Source organism: Vicugna pacos, chromosome 13, assembly GCF_048564905.1.
Source record: "Vicugna pacos chromosome 13, VicPac4, whole genome shotgun sequence".
Lineage (NCBI taxonomy): Eukaryota > Metazoa > Chordata > Mammalia > Artiodactyla > Camelidae > Vicugna > Vicugna pacos.
In genome coordinates this window covers 56,381,578-56,399,824 of record NC_132999.1, presented here as the reverse complement: position 1 = coordinate 56,399,824, position 18,247 = coordinate 56,381,578, and the positions used below count along the sequence as shown (strand labels likewise).

Sequence of the window (18,247 nt, the reverse complement as noted above, 5' to 3'; positions counted from 1 at the left end):
TAGTTTTGGGTTTGAGTCACTTGAAATAGGTGTATCTTGGTTTCAAGAGAAAAAAAAAAAGAGCTCAATACTGCCAGGAAAATTTACCAGCTGAAACCTAATAATAAATTTTGAAGCGGCTTTTTTTTTAAAGGGACTATGTGGTCAGAAGTTTGCCTGATATTCAGTCTTATAGGAATGATTTTTAAGGCTTTCTTTCCTAAGCTAAAATGAAACTATTGTACTCAGAGAGGGAAAAAAAAAAACATTCTGAAGCCTTTGTGGAATGATTAAAACATTCCAAAGACATACAGCTCTAAATCTAGAACATAGAATCTTTCGATTTCCATCTGAATTGGAAATCTTCTCCCTGATATAAAGAAACAAAGTAAAGATAATGTAATTGGGTGTGCAGGTCACCCCTGCTTGGTATCATTTAGGCTGCACCCAATTCTTTGAGAATTAAAAACAACTCTTCTTCAGAGAAAGACTCGCAGACATAGTAAACAATCTTACGGTTACGGGGGGCAAAGATGGTGGGAAGGGATAAATTTGGGAGTTTGAGATTTGCAAATGTTAACCACTATATATAAGAATAGATTAAAAAAACAAATTTCTTCTGTACAGCACAGGGAACTATATTCAATATATTGTAATAACCTGTAATGAAAAAGAATGTGGAAACAAATATATATATGCATGACTGGGACATTATGCTGTACACCAGAAATTGACACATTGTAACTGATTATACTTCAATAAACAAACAAACAAACAAACCAAAAACCCCAACTGTTCTTGTCTTGCAAAATGAGTCTTTACAAAAACACAAATGTGGCTCCAGGAGTTATTAAAAGCCCACCCATCTCTCTTACCAATCCCGAAATCTCCCTTACTCATTTCAAGATGCTTTCAGATACTCTCAAGACACTTTTAAGATCAGGACATTGGAAACAGAACAGAACTATCCTGCACTTAAGAAAAAGAGAGCCCCGTGGAAACAAATGAAAAATCTTTTAAGTCTTCTCCATAAATATTAGTAAAAAGCTTTAGCCTTCTGGGTAGCTAACTTTAACTTGTTCCATCTGCTAGAAATACAATTCGGATCCAATTATATTTTTATGGACTGATGAACTTTGTGTTATTGTACCTATCTCATAACTAAGATTTTAAAGTGAAAGCCTTAAGACCTCTGTTAGTATCTGTCTGTATGTTTATGTTTATATATACACACACACACATACATATATAATATGTAAATAATGTTTTTCTACTCCAGATGGTATTACTAAAAATCAACCTGTAAGAGAGCTGTATTTAACTGGCTTGAAAGAAAGCAAGCAAGTAAGAAAGAAAGGTTATATAAATTAAGACTAGTCAAACAAGCTTATGTTATCTCTACCAGATGTTTAACACTATAATGCTATGAATTCAACCTAAGAACAAAATGCACAATTAAAGTGAATTGCTTAATGTATGTCAACCAGGACAATAAATTAAAAGAAAAAAAAAAGGAAGAGAGCCATATGTTTAACTTTTTAGATTCTTTGTTTCTATGATTTCTGATACCTGCCTGATTTGTCAACATAAACAAGTAAATAAATAAATAAGGTGATGACTAGCTACTTAACATCTCATGAAATTTGCATGAGTAATCTAAGCAAAAGTGTTAAAAAAAAAGGTAAATAAATCTAAGTGGGATAAAAGTTTACAAATCAACATTTCAACAATAATTATGTTTTATACTATGTCTGCTAGTTTCCAAAATCTTCTTGGTAACTTCAAGCCTTATGATACTAAACTAAGTGAGAGATACTCATTAAACAGCTAGACAATTTCCTAATAAGACAATAAAACAGTAACTACTGAACTCAAGAATAAGTTCATCCACTTTGGTTTCTTCACTTTTTTTTTTATAGACTAAGGATATTTGGGTCTATTAGTAAGCATATCTTTTGCCACATTAAAAATATTGTGCAATAAGAATCATATGTCTCTACAAATCATCAAAAGGGTGCATTCATAAATTTATTAATCTACTACAGGATACTAATATATGACAGTTCACAATTGCTTACTTCCTAATTTTCGTTGGAAATTAAGGTTACTGAAAGTTAAAAATTATAATCAACATAAGTAAATCAGATTACTAAGAATACTAAGGGTAAAAAAAGCTCTCTGTAAACAAAGTATGCAAGGAAAATAAGATGCACTTGTGACAAGAGAAGGTAGGAGGTCGGAAAAATGCATTTTTGCTGAAAGAAAAGGAGAGTGATTTTGTCCTAGTTTAAAGGGTATTTAAAGGTTGTTTCAAAATTAAGAAGAGGAAACTAAAGGAAAACAACCTAAATGGGTATAGGAAGTCACAGAGAGGCAGGTGGGGAAGAGGGAGGGAGAACTCCTGTGCAGCCAAACTGGCTAAAATTTAAAAGATTGATTATAGTTATAAGTCTTGGGGTTTTTTTTAGGTTTATCTGTTCTTTAATGGGGGTACTGGGGATTGAACCCAGGACCTCACGCATGCTAAGCACACACTCTACCAATCGAGCTATACCCTCCCCCTAGCTTATGAAGTTTTGATAATGAGCTTTAATGAACATAGTGTGTCTATACAAAACTAGAATTTATCTTTCACTGTAAAATTTTCTTGCATTATTGTAAAATATTTTTCTTTACTTGTTAAATAATTCACCTAGAAGGCAAAGATTTGATGTTTCTCAAAATATTTTCCTGTGCTTCATGTTATCTTTATCAGGTTATCTTCTCAATATTAAAAGTTATGGTTTTTTACAACATGTAACTTTCTGTATTTGCCTTTAAAATCTTTTGTCACTTTAGTTAAATATGTACCTAAGTATTGTTGCATAATAACCTGTGATCCCATTTAATCAAGTGTTCAAATCTTTTGTATTTTTTACAAACCTCCCAAAATCAGATTCTAAATTAAAGTCTTTTGACTTCATACTAATTTCTCGGAGGGCCCCTGGAAAATCTCAAAAGAATTTGTTGTCTTGCCTTATAAAGAGAGAGATGTTGAACCAATTAGGTTTTTTTAATGTGTTAAATTACATGGAGAGCACTGTCAAATAAAAAGTGATATTAGATCTTCTTTGGGTTGTATTTATAGGGATGTATGTTATTAATATATGGTGTTTCAGAAACTCTATAAAATTCTTAGAAATCCGACATGTTCTGGTATAATGTTATCAGTCATAATTCTAATTATCATCTTAAAATATTGTATGTCACAAATATAATAAAATGTTCTTATGAACTGCATTTAAGTGAACACTCATCAGATCTTTAGCTATAGCCGTTTCAAGTCTTTCATTCACAGACTATTCCTGTTTTACTCTGATTCTTCTTTGAAAGCTTTTATAGTCAACTAAAAGCAAAACTGCTTCCTCTTTAGGGAAATTTATGAAAAAGACTCTAACAAGTACCCTGGATTATAGGTTTCTGATAACATTAAGATCACACCACTGAACTGGGTAAGAATTTCCAGAACTCTGATGAAGAAAACTGATGGATTCGTAAAACTGCTAACCCAAGATCAATCAGAACAAAAATTAATTACATGAGACTGAACCGATGAGGATGATTATAATTTCATGATTTTTTTGTTTGTAACATTACTGGTTCCTTAAAGTTTTGTTTTCCAAATTAAAAAAAAATTCTCTTTTGTCTTAAGCTATCTATAACTTACAACAATTTGGTAAATTATACCTTTGTAAACAGAATTAAAATATTTATCTTTTTCTTCCTACCCAATCCATCCAGAAGTTAGAAACTCTGTCCAGATATTCTTGTTTTCATGGCCATATAGTTATTTACATAAATTCAATAAGTGTCTGTTCCTCTTGCTGCAGGACATAATTAGAAAGATTGGTTTTATTACCAAGGTTTTGACACTCATGCCATATTTGAAAATGGTAAACATAGAATCAGATACGACCAGACAGATGTAAGAAACTAAAGTTGACTTCATGGAGGCAATACTTACAAGGAAAGCCCACTTAAAATACTGGCCTGGTTCCTGAATTATAGGGTTCATGATCTTAAAGGTGAGTAAAGGTCACTTCCTTGCAGACCTGGGAACCTCAGAGCATCTTAGGGACCTTGAAAACAGAGGAATTCATCCAAATCTGCAGGCTAAGTCTGATGGTAAGTTTCTGACTTGGCTTCTTAGCCTCAACGGACTTTTAAACGTCCAATCTGAGATTCCTTTTTAAAAATCACAGCAAAACAAACTTAAAAGGAACCTATTTGATCCATCATTAGTCTTGGTACACTCATCTGAAAAATTAAGCCAAGTTTTGAGGGAGGGTAGAGCTCAAGTGGCAGAGGGCATGCTTGGCATGCATGAGGTCCTGGGTTCGGACCTCAGTACCTCCTTCCTCTAGGAATAAATAAATAAACCTAATTACCTCCACCCAAAAGAAGTTTTAAAAATTAAAATAAATGCTTAATAGCTCAGCACACAGAGGCCTAACTTAGGTGGGTGCCCTACTCCCACCTACACCAACACCTCCCAAAATGCGCTATGACTATCACTGAGCTGACCTGTTCTCAGCACTGAGATGGATGGATTCAGGGAAATACGGGATCGTGTGCTTAGATTTGTTCTTTTTCTGCCTGTTCCAATCTATGTTTTTCCCTCACCTTTTACAGATCTCTTACTTTGCAAATTCTAAGCTGAATTTTTCTCAGCCACCAACTCGGCTCTTAATATATGAAACTTCTAGGGAAGTGCCAGATGGGGGAAACAAAGGTGTTTAGGACATGCCACCCCGACATATACCGCTTTGGCATGTTGATTATTTTGAGTTAAAGGCACTTGAAAAACAGTAGATGCCAGAAAGGTACACTGACCTTCCTTTTTCTTTCTAAAAGCAGGAGATGACATTCCCATGTGAAAGGTGCCCTCCCTGAACCAGAAGGAAGAAACATTCTTATCACAAGAGAGGAAGAGTCCAGGCGAAGAGAACGCTGTACAAACAGAAGTGCTTAAAATAACTCCTGTCTTCTTTTAGTCGGCCTCTATATTTTAGCTACTTTTCTACAGTTGCTACTCTTTGTTCAACCAAGGATGTAAGCAGCTAGGCCCTGTCACTTCTTTGGGTCTTCGTTATTCCAGGAGGACTCCCACGTGCGTGCGAATGAAACTCAGGCTTTTTTCCTGCTGGTCTATTTTATGTGGAGCCCAGCTGGAAACTCTAGGAGCGTAAAGGCAAATTTTACCTCCCCTTCACACTGAGTGTCGTTTTTTTCTCGAAAGAAGGACAAACTATGGTTATGCAGTATTTGGCGGATATTGTCTCAAAAATGGATGAAGTTAGCCTATCATTTCATGGAAAACAACTGACAGCATTTGTTACCTATGATAACATTAAAGCTTTCAAGTAAAACGTAGAATTTTGAAAAACGTAAATCCATTCTCGTAAGTAGGGCAGGAAAGCGTAGCTCAATGATAAGAGTGTGGGCTTAGCATGCACAAGGTCCTGGGTTCAACCCCCAGTACTGCCATTAAAATAAATAAACCTAATTGCCTCCTCCCCACTATTGAAAAAAAAATCCATTCTCATAAGCATGTATTGTATACATGTTCATACACAGAATAGTTTATAGCAGTGAAAATGAGTGAATTACAGCTCCACACAACACTTACAATATTTAAAGGCTTTTCTGGTGTTAGTGGTGATATTAATAATTATACATATAGCATATAGAGTAACTATAATGAAATGTGTCAACATTTAGAGGATACATAATATTTTCTAAATGAACAATGCATGTTACAAAAAACATTCATGGGCAAAAAAAATTCATGGGAAAAGATGGATTTAAATTATAAAACAGATCAGTCGATTTTTATTTAAAAGGGTATGAACAGTCCACAGATATGGATTCAGATTCCATATTGCAACCAACTTTTAAGACACTGCTACTCATTAAGTTTGGTGTACTATCAAAGAAAAATGTCTACATGATATGTGACTATTAAATGGAAAGACTATTAAAATATTTTTTCCAAGTATGTATTTGTGTGAGGTCAGATTTCTTCATATACTTCAACCAAAACAACAAGACTGCAACAGATTGAATGCAGAAGCAGACAGGAAAATCCAGCCATCTTTTGCCACGCCAGGCACGGAAGAGATTCTCAATAGCGTAAAGCAATGCCTTTCTGCTCATTAAGTTTTTTGTTTGTTTTGAAAAATGCAGTTTTTTTTTCATTTAAAACTTTTTTATATTAACATGTAATGGGGTTGTCCTTGTTAAATAAATTAATTGGTATTTTAAAAATCTCTCATTTGACAAAACATTGTAAAATGACTATAACTCAATAAAAAATGTTAAAAAAAAACCAATCCTTTCAGTTTCAAGCTCAAATACAGAAAAATATTGTCAGAGTTTCCCTAGACCAAAAAGTTTAAAGACTGCTGCTCTGGAAAAACTCTTGCTCAGGCGTCCCAGGAGACATATACAAAATATTCTCACTGTTTCTACCCTAGCTGGAAACTAACCATAGCCCTAATGTCCATCGGCAGAATAGATTGTGACACAGTCTTATGTAATAGGATAGAGCAGTGAAAATGATAAATATTCTACCACCATGCACAAGAACATGAATGAATCACAAAAATGTAACATTGAGGAGAAAAAGCAAGTATCAGAGGACTTGCGTGAGTCCACTCCTATAGCTGCATATCCACCAGAGTGACTTAATTAAAGAGACTGACAGTACGAATTTGCACAAGATGTGGAGCAACTGGAAATCTCTTACGTGGTTGGTGGGAATGTAAAATGGTATAACCACCTGGAAAAAAGTCCAGTGGTTTCTTATAACTAAGATACATCTATCCTATGACCCAGCAATTCCATTTCTGGGTGTTTACCCAAGACAAAAAATATATATGTCCACACAAAAACTTGTACAAAAATGTTAATAGCAGCTTTACTCACTATAACCCCAAATTGGAAACTGCTCAGAAACCTAACCGTGAAACGAAGGATCAACAAACCATGGTCAATTCCTACAATGGAATACAAAGAAGAGTGGACTATTGCTGCCACAGCAGCGTGGATGAATCTCAAAAGCATTTTGCTGAGTGAAAGCAGCTAGATGCTAAGGACTACATACTGTGTGTTTTCACTTATATGAAGTTTTAAGACAGGCGAAACCAATCTGTGATGGGAAAAAAAAATCAGGAGAGTGATTGCCTCTGGAGCAGTGTGTTCAGGGACCAACTGGGAAGGGTCACCAGGGTATTTTCTGGAGTAATTGTAAAGTTCTATGTATCTTTTTTTTTTTAATATGACTCTTTTTGGGGGGCGTTGAGGGTAATTAGACTTTTTAAAAATTTTGTTTACTTATTTACTTTTTAAATGGAGGCCCTGGAGATTGAACCCAGGACCTTGTGCATGCTAGGCATGCTCTCTACCACTGAGCTCTACCCTCCCCCTCAAGTTCTGCGTATCTTGAGAGGGGTTTGGATTGCTGGGGTGTGGGCTTTGTTGAGACTCAAACAATGATACACTTAAGATTTGTGCGTTTCACTGAGTGTACACTATACCTCCAAAGATGGGGGAAAAAATTTCTAAACAAATCATTAGCTAACGACATGTATGCTTAAGTATTTAGAGGGAAATGATTTAACTTAATATGAAATGATAAAAAATAACACAGACTGATGAACAGATGGAGGGATGTGTAGGTAGAAGTATGGAAAAATGGCAACAGTGGAATCTAGGCAGTGGGTATATAAATGTTCACTGTAAAATTCTTTGAGCTTTGCTGTGTGTTTGAAACTTTCAATAAACAACAAGGGGGAAAAATAAGCAATGAAAATTAAAAACAAAAAACATGGGAATAACAATTGGTTCTTGTTAAGGAAGAAAGCATTTTGTGACTGGGGCAGAGCACACCGGGGCTTCAAGATTATTGGAATTGACCTATCTTTTAACTGGAGGAATGGATACAGGGAAATTTGTTTTATGGCTTTTTAAATTACACATTTGTATTCTTCAGAGTTCTGTGTATATATATAGTGATTTATAGATGCGGAGAAAAAGACAGATCTCTTGTCTTTGGGGTGGTTAAGCTGGTGTTGATGGAACAGCCAGTAATCATTCCTCCTCCTCCCACCCCTGTCGAAAAGGGCTGGTCTGTGGTAGGAAAAAATGATCCAACTTACTGAGCGACAGGGACAAGGCTCTGTGTGCTACGAGAGATCAGCTGAGCCGCTCTGCCGTTCCCCTTTGCTTTTCGCCTTCGAGTATTCATATTGTTTTTGTACACAGTCATCTCTTCCTCAGGTGAACCACTAACCACCCACCAGCTCACTCTGAAAACATGGGGAGGCTTCCATCTATTGTGATCTCTAGCCCTAGGCAGGCTCCATCACATTCCTTTTCTGGGATTGGTATATGGATATTTCAAGAAGTTATTCCTCTTGCTGCTGAAGTAGCAAAACAAGGAGGGTATGAGTATGGGGCTGCCCATTGCCATCCCACTGTGGGAGGAGCCTAGCTGAGCCAGTACAGAAATGAGCAGGAGAGATAAAGCCTAATGGTTTCTGGTCTCCTGGATCCAGTCATTCCTGAAGCCCTGAGCAGTGATGTGAACCAATATATTCCCCTTTGGCGTAAGCCGGTTTTATGTGGGTTTCCCTTGTAACTGAAAGTCCTAACTATCCAAGTCCTCAGCTGTCAAAATTCTAGGTGCCATTTCTGTGTCTGCAACTCTCCACCCCCAACAACCAGCCCTACTCACCTGGTGATCTCCTCTAAGGCTGCCTCGGGTAGGGCCAGCATCTCTACCAGCAGGGACAGGATCTCAAAGAGCAGAGTGTCAGGGTTTGGGGGAACCATGTCCGTCAGGGCATTCTGTTCTGGGGACATGGGATGGTGGCTGCCGTTACCATTGGGCAGTTCTGTATTCCCAACCCCCACCCAGCCTTCTGGCCCCTCCCCCAGCTCTGAGTGCCCTGGGCTCATCCCTGCTCACCCACAGAGCAGAAGAAGCGCTTGGTGTCTGTCAGCACGGCCAAAAAGTCTTTGAAGTTCACGTGACCATCTCCTGCGGAGGCCAGAAGAACACTGGGTGGGCAGGGGCCCTCCAGAGCAGGTCCAGACATTGCAACCCAGGCACAGCTGTTAACATTTACTCATTGGGTTTGATTATAAAAGTAACACATGTCGATGCAGAAAGCACTGTGCACACAGGAAAGTAAAAGATGAACATTAAAATCTCCTGGGTTAGAAGCTCCCAGAAGGTCTCAGGCTCCTTTCCCAGGTCGACCATTTACCATTTTTGTGACCTTGGCAAAGTCTTAACCCTATTAAGCCTTCATTTTCTCATCTAAAGGGTAAGGATGACCATAACACTTTTCCCATGGGGGAGAAAATGAGGCAAAGTGCTCAGCACAGGGCCATGCATATTAACACATGCTCACTAATGCCAGCAATTGTTCCACTGTGGAAGACGGTGTCAGCTGAGGGAGGCTGAAGAGTGATCTGAAGAGATGAGCCTCTCCAACTGGAAAAATGCACGAGGAGCCAACATAATGCGCGACGAGCGGACATGGAGAGAAATAGCACTTTATTCTAGTACAACAAGATGGTGTGCCCCGGGCGTGGCGCATTTGTCCTTTATATGTTCTGCCCGCATATGCGTATTGTTCATAATGCTTACTCATGCTACTAGCGCATGCATACATTTACCTCTTACCAGGTGCAAGCTATTGTGAACTTTGGCCTGGGCCCCACGGCCTACTCACTTAAGGCTGCAGACAGACAGTATGGAGGTTCCTTAAAAAACTAAAAATAGACTTTACTGTATGATCCAGCAGTCTCACTTCTGGGCATATATCTGGACAAAAATATAATTCAAAAAGACACATGCACCCCAATGTTCATAGAAGCACTATTTACAATAACCAAAACATGGAAACAGCCTATATGTCCATTGACAGGTGACTGAATAAAGAAACTGTGGTCTATTTATACAATGGAATACTACTCAGCCATAAAAAAGAATAAAACAGTGCCATTTGCAGCAACATGGATGGACCTGGAGATCGTCATTCTAAGTGAAGTAAGCCAGAAAGGGAAAGAAAAATGCCATATGATATCACTTATATGTGGAATCTAAAAATATGGACACAAATGAACTACTTATTAATTATAACTCATATGACTGATTTCCTGAATATGTGTATGCATATTTGACTGTCTTTTATGAATGGATTACTGCATTCTGTTGATTCTTATTTTATGGATGGCTTTATTCCTTTGATAACTATGTAAGTTTAAAAAGCTAAAACTCTAAGCTGTTCTTAGAAACAATGAACAGAACATATATGTAAATTTTTTAATTGTACGTGCAGTGTATTGTATATATGTATTTGCATGCAACATATTGTATATGTGCAGTCAAATTGTTATCAATTTTACCTAACAAAATTCAAAAATTAAAAGAAAAAAAGAAAAACTATTCAAGCCATGTGATAAAATAACAAAAAAAAAAAAAATAAATGCCAGCAACTGTTATTACCATATGCTAGTCTTGGCATGAGAACACATTTATACTCGCAAGATTCCCATTTTGGCCTTCGAAGCTTCACTAGATCTGCCCATTACCTGTCTCCAGCCCCACCTGGTACCACACTCCCCCTGCTCTCCCACCAGGGGCTGTATCCTTCCCTGTTCCGTGCCTTTGCACATGCTGCTTCCTCTTTCTAGAATTCTCTCCACCACCCTCCAACTCTTTTACTGAATGCTTCCCCTTGACCATCACTTCCTGAGAGAAGTCAGACCAGCGTGGGTCAGATCTCCAGTCAAACACTCTCATAAAACCCTTCTGCTTCAACCAGACACTCGTAAGATTTGGGATTTCACTGAGGCTCTGGGAGGCAGGAACTGGGTGTTTTGTTCAAGTTGTGTCCTCAGAGCTTACGGCAGCTAGGTGCCGGGCAAATGTTCTCTGAAATACTTGGCAAATTAATAAATGGTCTCTAATTCTTAAAATCACCATCCGGGGGTGCCTAATAACTCTGATCCCCATGTCACCAAGGAAGCCTGAGGCACAGAGAAAAGCAAGCTGTTGCCTGGGGTCACATGGGGGGCCAGGCTGAGGTCAGTTCAGCTCAGGCAGTGGTGGAGGAAGCAGATTTGATTACCTGGCGGGAGCCCAGGCCCCTACAGCTCTGCTGCATTCTCTGCATCTAGCCAACCAAACTACATGTCCTTCGCCTCACCCTCTGTCCATTTCCTTTGTCCAGGTTATTTCAGCTCCCAGGAATGTCCTTCCCCCTTCTTCATTCCCTGCCTAACTCCTGCTTAAACCTTCACAGTTTGGCTCAGGCATCCATCACCTCCTCCAGGAAGCCTTCCTTCCTGATCCCTTCTTCCAAGCCACCTTAAGTGCTGCTTCCTTTGGTAACTCTTCTGTGTCACTGACTGTGTGAGCACCTCAAGGGTAGGTCTCCTGGGTTTTACACATCTGTTTATTCTCAGTGCCCAGCACAGGAATGGGCACACAGTAGGAAGTTAATAAATACTGAGTGAATGAATAATACTAGCAGTTAATGTCTCCTAGATGCATTCTGTGCACCAGGTATTGTGCGCAATACTTTCCCTGGATTAGCTCATTTAATCTTTTTAGCAGCCCAGTGAGATGGGTCCTGCTATCAGCCCCATTTTGCATATGGGGAAAATGAGACTCGATGAACTTCAGGACTTGTCCAATGTCATACAGCTGGTAAAATGAGTGACCAAATCACAGAGGAATATATGATGAAGCACATACAAAGGCCTGAAAGGAGTGACCTCAGAGATCACCTACATCTTAAGGTCAGGAGCTAGGTCTTAAGTCATCTCTGGGTCCCCAGAACCTGGCACTGAGCAGGTTGGTGCTCAGGGAGCACTAACTTTGGGGGCCAGGACCAGTTACATAATTTGTGGGGCCCAGTGCAAAATGAAAATGCAGAACAGCGCCCCTCGTTCAAAAATTATTAAGAATTTCGAGACTGCAACAGCAGAGCATTAAACCAAACTCAGGACCCTGTAAGTGCAGGGCCCCATATGACTGCACAGGTCTCATGCTGCCTGTGAAGCTGGACCAGCCTGGGGCTCAGAATGAAGACCCCCCCGACAACACTCACCATCGACATCAGCACTCGTCAGGGCATCCTCCACCTGGGCTGGTGTCAGGGAGATGCCCACAAGGAGCAGGATGTTCTCCAGGCTCTGTGCGTCCACTTCGCCATGACCGTTGAAGATCTCAAAGTAGCTGCGGAAGGCTGGAGTGGGCGGCGGGGTTACGTGGGGTGAGAACATGTCCTGTTTCCACCATTCATCCCATCCATTCCAACCACCCTCCTGCCTAGTGTCTTCTGTCATCGTGACTGGGTGGAGGGACAAAGTTAACTGAAAGAGTGGAAGTGGAGGGGTGAGGGCCGGTTAACGCACTTCACTCTCTAATACAAGGTCAGGCCAAGGGCTCAGCTGGCGTGGCAAGAGCTAAGCTAATTAGCCACCTTCACTTCGCACCAGGAACACACCCAACTTAGGGTACCCCTGCTATGTGCCAGGCACTATGAGAAGCTCCTTATAGCCGTGTTCTCATTTAATTCTTATAGCAGCCTTATAAAGAGTAGAATGCTTATTCCCTTGTAAAGATGGGGAAACTGAGGCTAAAAGTTTAGAGGACCAGATGAATCTTTCTGACTCTGAGTCTGTGCCTTGATTTTGGTGCTCTGCAGGTGCTTATCTGGATAGACATAGCCTCTGGGATACTTTCATGGGTCTGCACCAAAGCAGAGGACCAGGGAGGATGCTGAGAAAGCTCTTAGAATAGCACCAATTGATAGAAAAACCTTAACGTGTGTGCTATCTGGTTTCACTGCCTACAGCAAAATCCAGATTAGATCAACAGAACTGGTGAGAAGATGGTTCTACCATTTAATAGTAAACTGGCTTCCTGTTATGAGCTGAATTGTGCCTGCCCCCCTAAATTCACATATGGAAGTCCTAACCACCCCCTGTATCTTAAAATGTGACGATATTTGGAGATAGGGCCTTTAAAGAGGTGATTAAGTTAAAATGAGGCCATTCGGGTGGGCCCTAATCCAACCTAAGTGGTTTCCTTAAAAGAGGAAATTTGGACACACAAGAGACACCAGGGATGCGTGTGCAGAGGGAAGACCACGTGAGGATACAGAGAGAAGGCAGCCACCTGCGAGCCAAGCAGAGAGGCCTCAGAAAAAATCAAACATACCGACACCTCGATCTTGGACTTCTAGCCTCCAGAACTACGAGAAAACAAATTTTAAGCCATCTAGTTTGTGGTATTTTGTTATGGCAGCCCAAGCAAACTAATACAGTTGTCATGTGCAAGTCACTGTACTTCTCTGAGCCTCAGTTTTCTTATCTGTAAGATGAATGTAACTACAGTACACCCTCCAAGAGAGGTTGCATTAATTCAGCACTTGGCACATCATAGACTCTGTAAGTCTGTGACACACAGGATTGAAATGTGGGGAAGAGGTAAGGGCAGGATTAGGGTTGGAGTAAGTGGTGACCTGCCACCGGCAGACATGCTGAAAAGGGAAAAACCAGAACAACTCTCAAAAGGAGATGTGGTGGAGAGGGTATAGCTCAGTGGTAGAGTGTCTGCTTAGCATACACTTGGTCCTAAATTCAATCCCCAGTACCTCCATTAAAAAATAAATAAATAAATGAATAAATGAATAAATAAATAAATAAATAAACAAATAAACTTAATACCTTCCCCCTCCTTAAAAAAAAAAGCAGATGCAATCATCCAAAATGCAGGGTGGTTTGGACCATCCGAGCAGGTAGCCAGCTCCTTCTTCCCCAGACATGGCCGAGAGTCTTGGGGACCTTTTGCAAGGAACACTGAATCTCTAAGCCAAAGTGGCATGCTGTCCATGAACTCTTGCCTCCAGGCAGGGCAGTGGGTTCTGGACCTAGAAAAGCCCTCCAAAATAGCTAGAGAGCTTTTCTTTTTTTTCGTTTTTGCATGGAGGTACTGGGGATTGAACCCAGGATCCCTCTCAGGCTAAGCATGTGCTCTACCTCTGAGCTACACCCCCGCGCCCTAGGGAGTCGTAATGCTAAAGGAAGGGAACTTCAAGGATGGAGTCCTAAGGAGCCAGAGAGCACATTCAGGGAAGAAGAAGAAGGGGCCGCTCTGGCCCTGCATGGGGCTCAGACTCTGGGGAGGAGGGGCAGATGCAAGGAGGATACACACCCACTCATCCAGAGCCAGAGCCGGGTGTGGCCGGGTTGGCAGTGACGTGGACGGTGGATTAGGCCACCTCCGGAGCCCGCAGGAAACAGCAATCACTCCTCCTCAAAGCGTGGGTAAGAGGAGTCACAAGGCCCAGCCCCAAGGATGGTGGGGAGCAAAGGGCATGGCATCTTGCCCAGGGCAGATGTTCAGAACTTCTGAATTTTGGGGTGGGGGTGGGATGTGGAGGAAAATGGGGACCTGTCCGTAATCAAGCAGGAGCCCATGGGGCCTTCTCAGGACAGATTACCCTCACCATGTCCTCCACCTGCCTCTGGTCTGTAGAAAAGCTTTAGCCTCCTAGGCCTTCCCCAAGTTCCAAAGAATAAAAGAGAAGTCAGAAAATGCAGGAAGAAAGGAAAGCAGCCAAGCAAGACAAAATAATAATAGTTTAGCCATTAAACAAAGTCAAGGACCTTTAGTTCCTCCTCAAGGGCTACAGATAACATTCTGAGCCGTGTCCTTTGAGCTGTTTTGCAGAGCCTGAAACCCCCACCAGGCGGAAGAAGTTAACTCTGTGCTGCCCACAAGCATGTTGGAACCAGAAGATTAACGAGGTTGACTCCTGGTGACCTCACCACCGACCAATCAGAAGAGTGTCCATGAACCAATCACACCCCACACAACCCGCTCCTCTCACCTTGTCTTTAAAAGCCTTTCCCTGAAAGCCATCGGGGAGTTTGGGCCTTTTAAGAACTAGCTTTCTGGACTCCCTGCTTGGAGGCTACAATAAGTGCCACGCTCTCCATCACCACAACCCGGTGTCAGTAGATCGGCTTTACTGCGCGCAGGTGAACCCAAGTTTGGTTCCATAACATGTCCAGGGCAGAGGGGCTTGTTAAATGGTGAGGGATGTAGGACAGGCGGGGGGGCTCTGGAGCCCTGCCTCCCATCCAGGCGGTCTCTCCAGAGGACCGATAGAGGGGGCTTGGGTTGGGGGAGGCAGAAATGTGTCCAAAAATGAAAGAGCTTTGCAGGGCTCGTTTCATTCACTCAGAGAGGTGGCTCTGGACCAGGGAAGAGAACTGGACCCCAGGTGAGAAGACCCAGCGGGAGTCCTGGCTCCCCAACAGCGCTGTGCCAGGGCTGGGGTCAGCCTCCTACCCTGCACAGCCCGTCTAGCCAAGTGCAGGGCTGGGGTGGGCACTGGGGCAGCCGCGTGATCTGCACCCCCACCCTGGACCTAGAAACCCAAGGAGTGAGGGTCCTGCCTGCCCTGAGAGGGGCTCCCCTGGCCAGGCCCGCCCTCACCTTCTTCTTGCTTCAGTGTGAGGTGCTCCTCGGACCTCTCCTCCCAGGTCTGATACATCTTCAGGAGATAGTGCTCCTCCAGCTCCTGCCTGCAGAGGACAGAGCTGGGCCCAGGGCACATATCCAGCCGCCCATCCCTGCCCCATGCCCAAAGCTAGCTGAAGGCGAGGGGAAGCTGGGGAGGAGGAGGTCATAGGAGGGCCCCTGGGGGAGGCTTGGAGAGGTCAGGAGAGTCTAAGAGTGACCCAGAGGAGGAGCGAAGCAGAGGGGAGGGGAGTCTAAAGGAGAGACGTCGTCACAAAGGTTAGAAAGGACAGAGGGGTCTGCAATGAGAAAGGAGGCCTAGATATGAAAGACAAAGAGCTGGGAAAGATAGACCGTGAGGAGAAATGAAGAAGAGGACTCACTAGAGGGAATAGACTGGTGCAGTGACAGGGACAAGAGCCTGGAAGAGAGACACCAGGGGCCCTGGGACACAGGCTCTGATCCCGGACACACTTCCTGGGGTGACTCCTACCGTGCCTTGGGGTAGTTCAGTCTCCTCTCCCCGCTGTGGTGCAAAAGTTCTGTCCTTCTCCAGCCCAGGTCTGAGGTGGGGACCGGCAGGACTGAGACGGGCACTGAAGCTGGGACTGGGGCTCCCACCGGGGCAGAGACTGGCCCAGGGGCTGGCAGCCGGGCCCAGGATGGGGTCATGGCAGGGGTGTGAGACAGGGCCAGAGGCAAGCTTGGGGCTGAGGTGGGCACAGGGGTCAGGGTCCTTGGGGTCTTCCGGTTTGGCAGGGCCCGGGCCTTGGTGGCCCTCCGATGCATGGCCTCCTCCTCCTCCACCTCCAGCAAGCACTTTATGAAGCCCGGCCGAGGGTTCCTAAGGTTCTCAGTCCCTGTGGCCACCACAGTCTCCTGAGGCTGTTTCCGCATGTGGTCCAGCTCCCTTCTCTCTCCAATGTCCCTCACCTCCTAGAGACAGGGTGAGGGAGGGAATTCGGGAGGCCTCCAGTCAGCCAGACTGTCCAACAAACTTCTCCCTGCTACCCACTCTGCAGGGGATCCTCTGCCCCTTCCTCTCTGGCCCCTGGGGAGGCCCAGATCTCTCCTGCATCCTGCCAGGCTCCCACCCCATGTCCTCCCTGACCCCTAACCCGGGCTCTGCCTCCTCCTGGCAATCCTGAGCTGCAGTATTGAGTGAGTTACTCCCCATCTCACCACTTGTTTATTTCCTTCATTGCAATCAACACAAACTGCCAAGGCCTTATCCATGCTCACTGTTTGCCTGCCTGACCAGAAGTGAGCTTCATGAGGGCAGGACCTTGATGCCTCTTTCGACCCAGCAGCCAGCACATGGTATGCACTCAATAAATTCCCACTAATTCATTCAACAAATCCAGCACCTCCTGCATCTGTCCCTCCCATCAGAGGGGTGAGCCATCCCTTGCCCACCACCAACCAGGCCACACCATGCAGGTTCCAGCCCAGCCCATTCAAAGATGTAGCTCCTACCACACACTGACTCTTCCTGAAATATCAGCTCTACCCTCTCCACCAGATTGCCCCCATCAGCATGTAAACATGGCTATATTATTGTCCTTTAAAAACAAAAAAACTCTCCTGACACTATAAACCCCTCCAACTACCATCCCAGTTCCCTGCTCTTCCTTCAGAGCAAAATGCCTTGAAAGAGTTGGCTGAACTCCATCTCCACTTCCCTCCGGTCTCCAGCCCGGCTTCTGCTACCACTCCCCAGCTGACTGTTGCAAGGCGGTGGTCACATCTCTGGCCTCTTAGAGCTGACCTCAGTGGTGATAGACAGAGATGGCCACTCCCTCCTTCTGGAAAAGCTTTCTTCTCCAGACTCCCACCCGCTCCCTGAGTCTTCCGCAGCCTACTTCACTGTCCCCTCCCCACTCTCGCTCCATTTCTAAACGTTGTGGAGACCCAGTGATTTGTCCTCAGACCTCTTCCTGCTCTGTATTCACTCTCCTAGATGTCATCCCCATTTTTCTCCCATTTGCATGTCCAATCCTGACTTCTCTGTCCTTCCTAACTCCAGGCATCCTCCTGACATTTCTTCCCAGGCGTCTAGAACATGACCTAAGCAGAACCTTAGGTTTCTTCCTGTCTGCTCCTTCCCCAGTGTCATCACTTTGGTGAATGACACCACTTGCTGCTCAGGCCCCAGATCTAAGGTCTCTTTTTAAAACTGAAGTATAGTTGATTTATAATAGTGAATCATTTTCAGACGTACAACATAGTGATTCAATTATTTGTGTAGATTATATTCCCTAAAGGCTCTTTTGATTCCTCTTTTTCCAACCTACCTTTCCACCAGGCAATGACTGTGTATTCACAGGTTCCTCAGTCAAGTTAAAGAACTAGGAAGTGGCCAAGTTGGCAGAGGTGGGGATGTGTGGGAGGGTAGGAGGGAGATGGGACCCTCTCAGATGTTCAGGGAAGCTATGGGTTGTGTGCTGTGACTGAGAGCAAATTTGCAGAAGAAATCTGTGCCAATGTAAGAAAAGCCATGACCTGGGGTGAACCCAGGGACTCCAGAGTGTAAGAACATCCTTGGCCCCCACCCAAGATGCACACACATGGGTACACACATGCATATGTGCAAACACACACATACATGGGCACACTCACACAAACACGCGGGCACACTCACACATACACGCAGGCACACACTCACACCTTCCCCAG

The 18,247-nt window shown here is 43.2% G+C and overlaps 1 protein-coding gene across 8 annotated transcripts in view; it reads right to left on the bottom strand.

The window, feature by feature from the left end:
• SPATA21 (spermatogenesis associated 21) overlaps positions 1-18,247 on the bottom strand; it is a 47,539-nt gene that overhangs the window by 16,404 nt on the left and 12,888 nt on the right. For 7 of the 8 annotated variants that reach the window (XR_012079478.1, XM_072975299.1, XM_072975298.1 and 4 more), the window contains 5 exons: positions 16,065-16,507; positions 15,548-15,636; positions 12,147-12,284; positions 8,990-9,061; positions 8,756-8,873 (listed from right to left, as the gene is read on the bottom strand). Coding sequence is in view for 7 of the 8 variants with exons in the window: in XM_072975299.1 (XP_072831400.1) it covers positions 8,756-8,873; positions 8,990-9,061; positions 12,147-12,284; positions 15,548-15,636; positions 16,065-16,507 (860 nt within the window). In the remaining variant the exon portion in view is untranslated. Of the gene's footprint in view, positions 1-4,009; positions 4,098-8,755; positions 8,874-8,989; positions 9,062-12,146; positions 12,285-15,547; positions 15,637-16,064; positions 16,508-18,247 lie in introns of those variants that run through there. The other variant, XM_072975304.1, reaches the window with a different exon arrangement.